Source organism: Amblyomma americanum, chromosome 2 (genome assembly GCF_052857255.1).
Source record: "Amblyomma americanum isolate KBUSLIRL-KWMA chromosome 2, ASM5285725v1, whole genome shotgun sequence".
Taxonomy (NCBI): domain Eukaryota; kingdom Metazoa; phylum Arthropoda; class Arachnida; order Ixodida; family Ixodidae; genus Amblyomma; species Amblyomma americanum.
The window spans coordinates 65,646,919-65,659,178 of record NC_135498.1 but is presented as its reverse complement, the minus strand read 5'-3'; the positions used below and the strand labels follow the sequence as shown (position 1 = coordinate 65,659,178).

At 44.2% G+C, this 12,260-nt stretch overlaps 1 protein-coding gene across 2 annotated transcripts in view; it reads left to right on the top strand.

The window, feature by feature from the left end:
- LOC144121333 (GMP synthase [glutamine-hydrolyzing]-like) overlaps nucleotides 1-12,260 on the top strand; it is a 36,629-nt gene that overhangs the window by 10,532 nt on the left and 13,837 nt on the right. For both annotated transcript variants that reach the window (XM_077654500.1, XM_077654501.1), the window contains exons 5-7: nucleotides 459-562; nucleotides 7,928-8,121; nucleotides 9,558-9,683. In XM_077654500.1, the coding sequence (XP_077510626.1) occupies nucleotides 459-562; nucleotides 7,928-8,121; nucleotides 9,558-9,683 (424 nt within the window). The remainder of the gene's footprint in view (nucleotides 1-458; nucleotides 563-7,927; nucleotides 8,122-9,557; nucleotides 9,684-12,260) is intronic.

Below are 12,260 nucleotides of genomic sequence, written 5' to 3'. Positions count from 1 at the left end.
GAATTTTACATCAGTCATCCGGCACTCGCAAGAGACTTGCTTGGCAGTCTTCATTGAATCATTTCATAATAAAGAAGCTCATTTATTACCCATGATTATTCATACCTAACTAGCATAGCAAATGTGAAGCAGTGCTTGTACTTGAGGAAAGTAAAAATGCCTGTATTCTTTGTGGCGTCAGTGGGCAGTGAAGAATCCTAGGTGGTCAGAATTAATCCAGGGCCTTCGGCAATGGCCTCTGTCGTAGCCCAGGTGTAGTTTGTAGACAATAAACTGCACATACCATAACTTAGCATTTCTACCATCACCTCTCACAAAATTTTGCTCTGCCTTCAGCCTCTTTTCTTGGGCCCATTTTTGTTGTGTGGATATCATTAATGATTAGTGATTGCCCAGGGCACTCTTGAGGATTGTGTTCACAGTGTGCTGCATGCATCTTGTTTTTGTTCACCCCACAGAGGCATGGACAAGGAGGAAGAGGCACTCCTGACCCATGGTGACAGCGTCGACAAGCCGGCCGAGAACTTTAAGGTCATCGCCACATCGGGTTCTACGATTGCAGGTGGGCTGTGGGGCTTCTTTGTTTGTGCAAGTTTTCCTGCAAATTGTATTTCACCCTCTGTTGCTTCACAGAGCCCAGCACAATTAGTGTTTGCCTGTACTTTAGTTTGTGCGAGAATGTGCTTTAAAACATTCAAGTACGTTCTGGCAACTGCTTTCTAATGGGCAGTGAAAATGCCTGTGTGCCAGTCTTTGGATGTATGCTGAAAGAACTGCAGGCAGTCGAGGTTAATTTAGAGTTGCGATTGGGTGTCTTTCGTAGTCACTCATGTACCTTGTGGGCAATATGAAATTTGGGTTGAACGATGGTGAAAAGTTAATCAATCTGCTCAGTACTCTGCCCCCTTTTTTTTCACACGCAAACCACTGTTGCAGTTTTCTTCGCTACAGTTTATTTAGTAAAATCAGTTTTAATTGTCATAGCATCTCTCACAATCGGTGCTGTTACAGGACATTGAAGACATGCACTAGGATGTTGCAATAATGGTTACCAGAAAGTGCATCTTTCCAGCTTGTAGCTGAGCTAAAAGCAGTTAAATTGCATTTCCGGTTACTAATTACCACATTTTTTCCACATCCGTTTCCTGGTTTTTTGCTGTGTACTGTATAACTTTTCTGTCCATGAAATTCTGGTAGCAGTTTGTGCCACAGCTCATGCCAAAGGGTGCTTTCGTTTGGTGGTCGTCTTATATGAAGTGATGAGTAGAACCTCGATTATATGACTTTCAGGGGACACCTTGCAAAACTGTCATAAAATACCGGTGTTGTGTAATTCGAAATTTCTCACAATTGGCGCATTCGAATAGTGAATACACCCTGCTATTCTGGCTCTCAAAATGGATATTTATTTTCCTCATGCCTTATAAAAACTGCCCTGTTTTCGTTCTGCAGTAATTAGTTCATAGACCGACTAGCCGGAAGGCCTTTCGGCGCCAACGACATATGCATGCGCTAACGGCACTGCGCGTTAAGTAAGCATCACATGCACCTCGAAAAACGGATGATTCGGATGACGCACCAGAATTGCAGCTGCTTTGACTCATCAAAGATGTTTTGCATCGCACGACATGACCATGCCGACGTCAATAAAACCTATGTCACTTGCTATTTAAGCGGCTGTGCCTGTATACTAAAAGCTTGTTTATTTGACCCCCATTATTTCGATAATTCGAACAGCTGGCTCAGTTTCGGCCAGCACACATGCAAGTCTATGGCGTTGGACGCTTGCTTATTAATGGTGAACAGTTTCGATTTTTCTTCATTGACTTTGCAAATCTCCTTAGATGCTCGTGTGGGCAGGAAAGCTTCTCTCCAGGCTTGTCATCATACTTGCAAGAGTGGCAGATCGGGCTAGTTGGTAATTTTCCATAATGCGATACAGCGCGAATAAAGACGGGGACGAAGCGAGACAAGACACCACAGCGCTGACTTCAACTGAATTTTTATTGCGGAAAGGGGATATTTATACAGGAAATGGAAGGGAACGCATGATGCCGCTACTGCTGGAATTGATACGCGGGATAAGATATTTAAAGGCGAAAAGAAGAGGCTGCAACAGCGCACAAGGATGACTGCTAATAACAAACAACAACGCAGTGCAAGTCAATGATGAACGATAAGACAAGGCACCGACATTTTGCAACAAAAACAAGAGCCAAGTGCCTTAAACCTCAGTACAAGGCGAGGAATGAAACTAGGGAGCAAAAAGCAGGGCACTAACAATTTGCTAGGGGAAAATAAAGCCAAAAAAAAAGGGTAAAAAAGATCTAAAACCGTGCGAGAGAGAATAAAATTGCAGGGCCAAAAGGGGCAAATAAGAGGCTGCTCATGACATGGCGGCAAACACACCTGAAAACTACTAAGAGCCAAAAGGTTCTAAAATCGCTGAAAATCAAAACCGAATGAAGAAATCACCTAGATGACATCTGGCTCAAATAATCTACTTCTCGTTTCGTCAGGGCGATCGAGGGAGAGCTGACACAGTCCTCTCCTAGTTTCAAGATGTGCAATGCCTCCATGATTTCGCGAGTGCTTTGATGGGCATTTTTATCTAGAACAGTGCAATCTTGAAACAACGGCTTGCAAGGGCGAGACGGACACTTCAAGCAATGCACTCCCAGGTTCCTCTTTGCTGTGTTGCTGACGTCATTAGAGTGCTCCATCAGTCGCTCATTAAGGCACCGACCAGTTTGGCCTATGTAAGCCCTGCCACAACTCAAAGGAAATTTATACACGACACCGACTTTGCAGGATACAAACGGTGAACGGTGTTTGACCGGGCAGGCTGGTTTACGCTCTGCAGGGGCGTTTACTCTGTGGCAGAGCTTGGAGAGCTTGTCGGGAGCCGAAAACACCACTCTAACATCAGCCCGCTGGCCTATTCTCTTCAACCGGTGAGACACCGCGTGCAGGTAAGGAATCACAACAACCTTGTTGTGCTTGTCTGGAACCGCCACTTCGCGTATTCCTCCCTTAAGCTTCTTCAGGAGGCCTTCTGCTACCGAGATGAGAAGTGTCTTAGGGTAGCCTGCTCTTTCCAGCCTAGAAGACTGTTTGTTAAAGCTGTCACCCATAGAGTGCAGACAAGATTTCTTTAGAGCATTAGTAAAACACAGGTTCGCGATGCCGCGCTTAACAATCTTAGAGTGGGCAGAATTATAAGGAAGCAGGGACTTGCCCCCTCTCGGCTCATACCGCCAGCATAAGTGTCTTTCTGTTAGAGAAAGCCTTAAATCAAGGAAGCGTAGGGACCCACTCTCAGGTGTCTCATGTGTCAACATGAGAGGTGACAGGCACTGCTCAAAGGAGGAGAGAACACTAGAAACAGTACATGGAAAGGAGCAAACATTGTCAGCAAGTAATACTAAGTAATCGTCTACAAATCTAAAAACTTTTGTGACAACTGAAGGGAGTCGTTCAGCGAGCAGTCGGTCATGATGGGCAAGGTAGATGTCACTGAGGATGGGAGCAATGCATGAGCCAATGCACACACCGCTTTTCTGAATGTAACTGCTCTCGCCCCATTTAACAAAAGTGGAATTAAGATAGACCGTCAACAATTCTAAGAAGCCACCTACCGACATACCGGAAGAATTTTGAAATGCAACCGAGCCAAACGCATCGATGCTACTTTCAACGCAAGACAAAAGCTTGTCATGTGGCAAAGAATAATAAAGATCTTTAATGTCAACCGAGAATGGCATGAGAGCTCTGCGGTTAGATTTCAGGAAGTCAAGAACTTTACTCGAGTCCTTCAGAAGGAAGGGATCGTCAAGTGCCAGAACCTTGAGCCTAGACTGAAGGAATTGCCCCAAAGCTTTCTGCCAAGTGCCATTCTCAGTGACAATTACCCTCAATGGGCAGTCTGCTTTATGCGTCTTCGCTGTGAAGAATATGTCCAGACTGGCCTTGCCAGCAGCATTTATGCTTGTAACAAGTTTTTCTAGATTTAAGCGGCTGCAGATTTGCTTAGCTTTTGATTTTATCCTTGACAAAGATACCTTTTCACGCCGCTCGAAGACTGATTCCAAAGCATCAACAGCTTTTGTGCCAAACATGTCTTTGGGCATGAAGATCCTACGGTCAGAGTGGCAGCGCCAAGCACGCTTCTTCCGAGAAGCGCTGTACCTGCAGCTTCATCGCCTCGACAGGTTCCCAAGGGCCAGGATGAAGTGGCGTGAGCTTTCCGCGCTTGCTGACAGAACTGCTGAAGCCTTATGGCAACATGAGCTTTGCTACCTTCGTGCCATCTCACCGAAACAGCGCTCATGTCACAGCAATCGAGTGCACACCCTTGGAGATGTGGTGCTCCCGGACAAAGTGGCTCGTGTTCTCAGCCTAGGTCCGAAATTCGCCGTGGAACCCAAGAAGTCGCCACCGGATCTACTGGGCTTGGTCAGGCAAGTGGCTCATCGTGCTCAGGACTCTGATTTCGCTAGCTGCCTGTCTGAAGGAGTTGACGTGTTGTCTCACCACAAATTGAAGGACAAAACTAGGCCCTTCAATCATGTCGTCTCTTACTTAAGAAGCCATGATCTTTCGTTATTAGCAGCTGACAAAGAAGATGGTTTCCTGGTCCTGCCCAAAGACATGTTTGGCACAAAAGCTGTTGATGCTTTGGAATCAGTCTTCGAGCGGCGTGAAAAGGTATCTTTGTCAAGGATAAAATCAAAAGCTAAGCAAATCTGCAGCCGCTTAAATCTAGAAAAACTTGTTACAAGCATAAATGCTGCTGGCAAGGCCAGTCTGGACATATTCTTCACAGCGAAGACGCATAAAGCAGACTGCCCATTGAGGGTAATTGTCACTGAGAATGGCACTTGGCAGAAAGCTTTGGGGCAATTCCTTCAGTCTAGGCTCAAGGTTCTGGCACTTGACGATCCCTTTTTTCTGAAGGACTCGAGTAAAGTTCTTGACTTCCTGAAATCTAACCGCAGAGCTCTCATGCCATTCTCGGTTGACATTAAAGATCTTTATTATTCTTTGCCACATGACAAGCTTTTGTCTTGCGTTGAAAGTAGCATCGATGCGTTTGGCTCGGTTGCATTTCAAAATTCTTCCGGTATGTCGGTAGGTGGCTTCTTAGAATTGTTGACGGTCTATCTTAATTCCACTTTTGTTAAATGGGGCGAGAGCAGTTACATTCAGAAAAGCGGTGTGTGCATTGGCTCATGCATTGCTCCCATCCTCAGTGACATCTACCTTGCCCATCATGACCGACTGCTCGCTGAACGACTCCCTTCAGTTGTCACAAAAGTTTTTAGATTTGTAGACGATTACTTAGTATTACTTGCTGACAATGTTTGCTCCTTTCCATGTACTGTTTCTAGTGTTCTCTCCTCCTTTGAGCAGTGCCTGTCACCTCTCATGTTGACACATGAGACACCTGAGAGTGGGTCCCTACGCTTCCTTGATTTAAGGCTTTCTCTAACAGAAAGACACTTATGCTGGCGGTATGAGCCGAGAGGGGGCAAGTCCCTGCTTCCTTATAATTCTGCCCACTCTAAGATTGTTAAGCGCGGCATCGCGAACCTGTGTTGTACTAATGCTCTAAAGAAATCTTGTCTGCACTCTATGGGTGACAGCTTTAACAAACAGTCTTCTAGGCTGGAAAGAGCAGGCTACCCTAAGACACTTCTCATCTCGGTAGCAGAAGGCCTCCTGAAGAAGCTTAAGGGAGGAATACGCGAAGTGGCGGTTCCAGACAAGCACAACAAGGTTGTTGTGATTCCTTACCTGCACGCGGTGTCTCACCGGTTGAAGAGAATAGGCCAGCGGGCTGATGTTAGAGTGGTGTTTTCGGCTCCCGACAAGCTCTCCAAGCTCTGCCACAGAGTAAACGCCCCTGCAGAGCGTAAACCAGCCTGCCCGGTCAAACACCGTTCACCGTTTGTATCCTGCAAAGTCGGTGTCGTGTATAAAATTCCTTTGAGTTGTGGCAGGGCTTACATAGGCCAAACTGGTCGGTGCCTTAATGAGCGACTGATGGAGCACTCTAATGACGTCAGCAACACAGCAAAGAGGAACCTGGGAGTGCATTGCTTGAAGTGTCCGTCTCGCCCTTGCAAGCCGTTGTTTCAAGATTGCACTGTTCTAGATAAAAATGCCCATCAAAGCACTCGCGAAATCATGGAGGCATTGCACATCTTGAAACTAGGAGAGGACTGTGTCAGCTCTCCCTCGATCGCCCTGACGAAACGAGAAGTAGATTATTTGAGCCAGATGTCATCTAGGTGATTTCTTCATTCGGTTTTGATTTTCAGCGATTTTAGAACCTTTTGGCTCTTAGTAGTTTTCAGGTGTGTTTGCCGCCATGTCATGAGCAGCCTCTTATTTGCCCCTTTTGGCCCTGCAATTTTATTCTCTCTCGCACGGTTTTAGATCTTTTTTACCCTTTTTTTTGGCTTTATTTTCCCCTAGCAAATTGTTAGTGCCCTGCTTTTTGCTCCCTAGTTTCATTCCTCGCCTTGTACTGAGGTTTAAGGCACTTGGCTCTTGTTTTTGTTGCAAAATGTCGGTGCCTTGTCTTATCGTTCATCATTGACTTGCACTGCGTTGTTGTTTGTTATTAGCAATCATCCTTGTGCGCTGTTGCAGCCTCTTCTTTTCGCCTTTAAATATCTTATCCCGCGTATCAATTCCAGCAGTAGCGGCATCATGCGTTCCCTTCCATTTCCTGTATAAATATCCCCTTTCCGCAATAAAAATTCAGTTGAAGTCAGCGCTGTGGTGTCTTGTCTCGCTTCGTCCGCGTCTTTATTCGCGCTGTATCGCATTATTGTCATCATACGTATGACTGTGTGTAGGGCACAGAGAGTTTGATGAAGTCTACCTCGTTTTGTTGCTTCCCCAGGCTTGTTAACTCACTAGCTTGTTTATTCGGCACTTCTTTAAGTTTTTACTTAGTTTTTACTTTTAAGTTTACTTGTTTAAGTGTTTACTTGTTTTAAGTAAGTTTTTATTTAAACTGTTTTATACCTGCGTTTTTTTTTTCATAGTGGAACTATCGGGAATCAGTAGAAACAAGCAGTTTACATGAGTAATCATGCTGCGACTTGCTCTCAGGAAGTGTGGAGGCGGGATTCAAGGAAAGCATAAAAGTGAAACAGCTGAATACAAAGCTGAAAGGCATGCAGAACGAGCAGCTGTACTGAAAGTGATAGCTCAAATTGCTCACTTGGAGACCAGGTGTTGTTAAGTTGAGATAATGGCGGCAGTGTAGGTCTGGCATGATGTCCTCTTGTTCTCAGAGTCTCAGGTTGCCTGAAGTCAATGGATTATCCTGGCATAGGCGCACTGTCTAGTTGTGTTATGATGTAATATGCATTATAAATTTAGGGACTGCAGGAAGTCTACAAATTAACTTGGATTGCTAATATGTAGACTCATATTATCAGATCTTGCTGCAATATGATGTGCTCTCGGCAGATAGTCAGAACAGAGCAGGGAAAGCCATACTGGGATGCATTGTGGGCTATAATAGCTGTGTTTGCTCCAGTCTCTGTTCTTTTTACCCATACTGGAGGAACCAGGCCAGAGCTGTTAGAATGCGATATATTTGGGAAAGTATTTGCATCAAACAAATTGCCAGGGTTTACTCTTTTATCTGAGGTGGATAGCCTGTAACATCCACATCCGGCTGATCTCCCTCTTCTTTCTGCTAGTGCCGTGCGGAGGCTATCGACCTCAGACTTTTGCATACGTGAAATTTTATAAGTTCACGAAAGCAGCTGGCCTTGTGAGCGTTGCGTGGCAAGTAATCTCATTCATTTGTTAGAGTGGGAAGTCTTCCAGCTTTAGATCCTGGTACTTTGGCTGTAGCGAACTTTGTTTGCTTAATTTGTTTTTTCTCTTTCTACATGTGCAGCGTTGGCAAACGACAAGATGAAGGTGTATGGTGTCCAGTTCCACCCTGAAGTGGACCTGACACCTAAGGGAAAAGCCATGTTCTCCAACTTCCTGTATGACATTGCGGGCCTCTCGGGCAACTTCACCCTCCAGAGCAGGGAGCTCGAGTGCATCGAGTACATCCGGCGCACTGTTGGTCAGAGCAAAGTCTTGGTGAGTGCGGCTGCTCATGTCATGGGGTCTTTGGCAGCGACAAGCTGGCTTAAATGATGCCATTTCGGGAAGACAGGGTGGGAAGAGCTGAAGGAGAACCTACCGTGGGCCATGTAATGTGACATACGTGGGTACTTGCCAGATGTGAATTCAGTGCAGCTGCTGGTACGTCGCATTCGTGGTAGGTGGAATAAAGCTGCCAGATAGGGGGCTGTTTCTTAAAGAAGCCTGGGATTTTGTGCTTTATGGTGTGTGTGCTTGCTTAGTTCACTAAAACAAATCGAAATTGGTTTTGATGAAAGGAAATGAGGAAGTAATTGTCTAAAAAATCTTGGTGGACACCCGAACTGCACCGTAAGGGGAAGGAATAAAGGAAGGAGTGAAGAAAGGAAGAAAGAGGAGCCGTAGTGGTAGAGGTCTCTGGAATAAATTCGACCACCTGGGGATCTTTAATGTGCTCTGACATCGCGCAGCACACAGGCTCCATCGAAATGTGGCCGCCGAGGCCGGGTTCGAACCCGGGCACTCCGGCTCAGTAGATGAGCACTTTAACCACTGAGCCACTACGATGGGTAGCACTAAATGTAGTAGTAAGTCGTTTCTTAAATTATTAACGAAAAGGAAGTAAAAGATTTTTGCTAGCCCTGGCAACTGCCATCGATACTGAAGCACCTGAGCTGGGGCAGCGGAAATAAAGGATAGCAGGCAGAATGAAGAAATGAAATGAAAGGTGAGGGAACAGAGAGAGAGGATATGAGGGAGAGGTAATATACACAAAAACTATTTACACAATAATAAATATGTACAGGAAGCACTAAAACTCCCAATTTTAGATTTTGCTGATGTTTGACTGTCTGTAGAGAAAGTAGTGAATGACCAATTCTGCATTAATGATAGGCTATGACACCCATAAGGCGGAGCTTAAGTGCAATTTCGCCAATCTTTGCTTGACCTTGAAAACTGAGCCAAAACCGATGGGAAAACTGAAGTACCAGCGCATTTAATTTGCTTTTGATCGCCTATGAAAATCACCTGCCATTTTTTTTTCTGGTGCAGTGAGTATTTGCCTTCTTTTTTTTTGCTTGTTTCAGTATAAAGTGGGTAGAGCTGGTGCTTTACTGTAAGCTTTACTGTAAGCTTTACAGGGCAGCATACAAAACAAGGGACTCTAAGTGGTAGAAAACAGAAGGTGCAGAAGATTCCCCCTTCTCCCCTCTTCACTTACGTTAATTGAAGTGAACTAAAGTTCAGCTTTGGGAATAAATTGCACAGCTAGGCTTACAAATGTGAATTGGGTTTTCCTCATAACAGCCTTAATTTTATTTGGTGCTTGTGAAACAGCTACTGAACATTTGTCTCGTTGCTACTTCGTCCCCTGTGTTGAACAAGAATCTGTGCAAATGGCATGGCTGATGTTTGACGTTCTCGTGGTACAGATGTTGGTGAGTGGTGGCGTGGACTCGACCGTGTGTGCTGCCCTCCTGCACAAGTCCCTGCGGGAGGACCAAGTAATTGCGCTGCACATAGACAACGGCTTCATGCGCAAGGACGAGAGTATGCAGGTGGGTTGATGCGCTTACGTTGGCTGTCACCGACAACAGAGGGCGCAGCATAGGCAGTACAGTTATTCTGCTTGGTGGAGGACAAACCTAGACTTGCAGCATGGTGTGGAGTGGAGTGTTAGTATTGCTTTTTCATGAGGTTGGTAAGCACCGGGGTACCTTTGATCTGGGAATTGTCGCATAAATACCTAATAGATTAAGAACCATAATTATATGCAGACGTGCTTGTTGCAGATGTCAGAAGAAAGCTCTAATTTTTTTTAAAGAGGGATGGCATTGTGCAAAGTGTGGTTAGAGATTTTTTTGTGTTTCTCAGCTTCTGTTATGGCAGAAAACTCAAAATTGCCTGGGTGTTTGATTTATAAGTTTTCCTGAAGCACACCATGTTATATTGAAAAATATTGTGCAGATTTGAACTTACAGGAAAAACAATATTAGTGCTGTGGAACTTTGAGAAGGGCACATTTACAGAATAACTGTTGCCATCAGAACGACGAAAATTTACATAAATATTTTGCGAAAAAAATTGTTCAGAATTTTGACATTCAGTTTGTCACCCCTCCTTCAGTCATACAAAAATTAATGTAAAAGATACGTTTGTTCAAATCCTTCTTTTCCTAGTTTAGTAGTTGGAAAAGGCTTACATTTAAACATCCTTAGAGTTTCATTTAATGTTTTCAAAACACTGATGAGAAAATGTTCCTTACATGCACAAAAACTGCATTTTCAGAAATTGCCGTTTAAGCCTTGGTTGCGCAGTACCAATCCTATATTTTGCCTAGTGCCTATCGTTCAGCATTGTTTCCTTGAAGCTGTTTATAAAGCCATTCCGTGCACTTATCTTCTTCTTTTACCTCGTCTTCGGCAAAGCCACGAAAATATGCCTTCGATGCCAGGTTGTTGTTCATATGGTTCACTAACACGCTACAAAATACATCTTATGTAGCACACTGGTTTGCTGCGTACACTTCCCTCGTGAATTGGAAGAGAAATGAGGCATCGTTATCTTAGCATTGTATTCAGGAAGCAGCAAGCAGCCTTCAGGTTTAGCAAACTCTTCAAAAATAAGGCTGCACGACTGACAAAGCAACTGATGGCAGTTCAACTCTAACAGACTGCACCAGTGCACCAAAAACAGAACTATTTAAGTATAAAATCTCTTTTTCCACTATATTAAGTCTAGTTTATGAAAAAGACACTCTCTTTTGGAGGTATTTTTTATTTCCAACCAAAACAAGCTGTGTGAATGCATCCTGCCTCAAGTCACGCTCCATTTAAACACTGAATAGGTGTCGTTGGAACCCTTTTAAAATATCGTCCTACGCTTTTACGAACATGCTTCTTGGAGGGCATGTTCTTTAGGAATCGTGGAATTTCTAAAGTGCAAAATCAAAAAATCGTTTTTTGGACAACTTTGCCTACCATCCCCCTTATTAAAGCAGAGCAGCACGATGTGTTCTTTCGAGCATTATTCTTTTAGTGGGACTAGCCTTAAAAAAATAGTTGTCTTAATGGGTATTGTTTGAACTGAATACTAAGATTGAGTTGCCTGTTCACAGCTGGTCGTTTTCCAGTAACATTGCTCACTGCTTGGTGCAAATTGTGAAGAACCGATTTTAAATTGTCAATTCAAACTGAAAGTCCGGGACCAGGGAAATCGGCAAAGGTGATAACGTGAAATGAAGAGGAATAGACCGTTTTTTGCTTGAGAAGTGCGCTTACAGCCAACCTTGCGTTCTTTAAACTTGGGTGTTTTGAATTGATACGATGAACAGTTGTAACACCTCCTTGAAAACGCAGTTTAGGAGTATGGGAATGTATTGTACATTCACTAACAACGTAACTTGAAATGATGGAATGATGACCAAAACTACGTGTGGCTCTGTACAGCTATGAGACCATGCAAAGCAACTTGTGCAAAACATAATATAAAATCCTTGCAAAAATAGAAGGTGCTCAGGAACAGACTGTACAAATGGTGTAGTAAGGCGCAACAGAAACACACCCATTTGTTCACCTGATGCCTGTCCTGCTTATTGAGGCACACTTGTTTACATGACATTGTGATATTCTTGTGGCTCTATAGCACCAATGGAAATTTTTTGTTGCCACATTTGCTTTTTCTGGTTAGCTTGTCTGTGTACATCTGTGTCAGATTTGTGTTTGCAGCTTGTACAGCTGTGTGCTACTTGTGCCCCTGTGCAGTTGGCTTTTTCTGAACACTCTTATGCCACTCTCATGATTGCTGTTCTTTTGTGGAGGCTTGCTTCAATGTCTTAGTTGCTCATGCAGTCACATTGGTTCAAGTGTTTTCACATCGGCTCTGTTGTACTTGAAATGCATGTGTGCACTCGGCTTTGAAATGCATGTGTGCACTCGGCCTACAAGGACCCATTTTTTGGCTATAGGAACAAGCAGCTGAAGGCTGCATCGTGTGGGTACCGTGTTGGACTTAGACAAGAGACACTGCAAGGACGACAACAGACGAAGTGCGAACTTTCAACTGGCACTGTCATACTAGAGTTGAAAGTTTACGCTTCGTCTGCCGTCGTCCTTGCAGTGTCTCTTGTCTAAGTC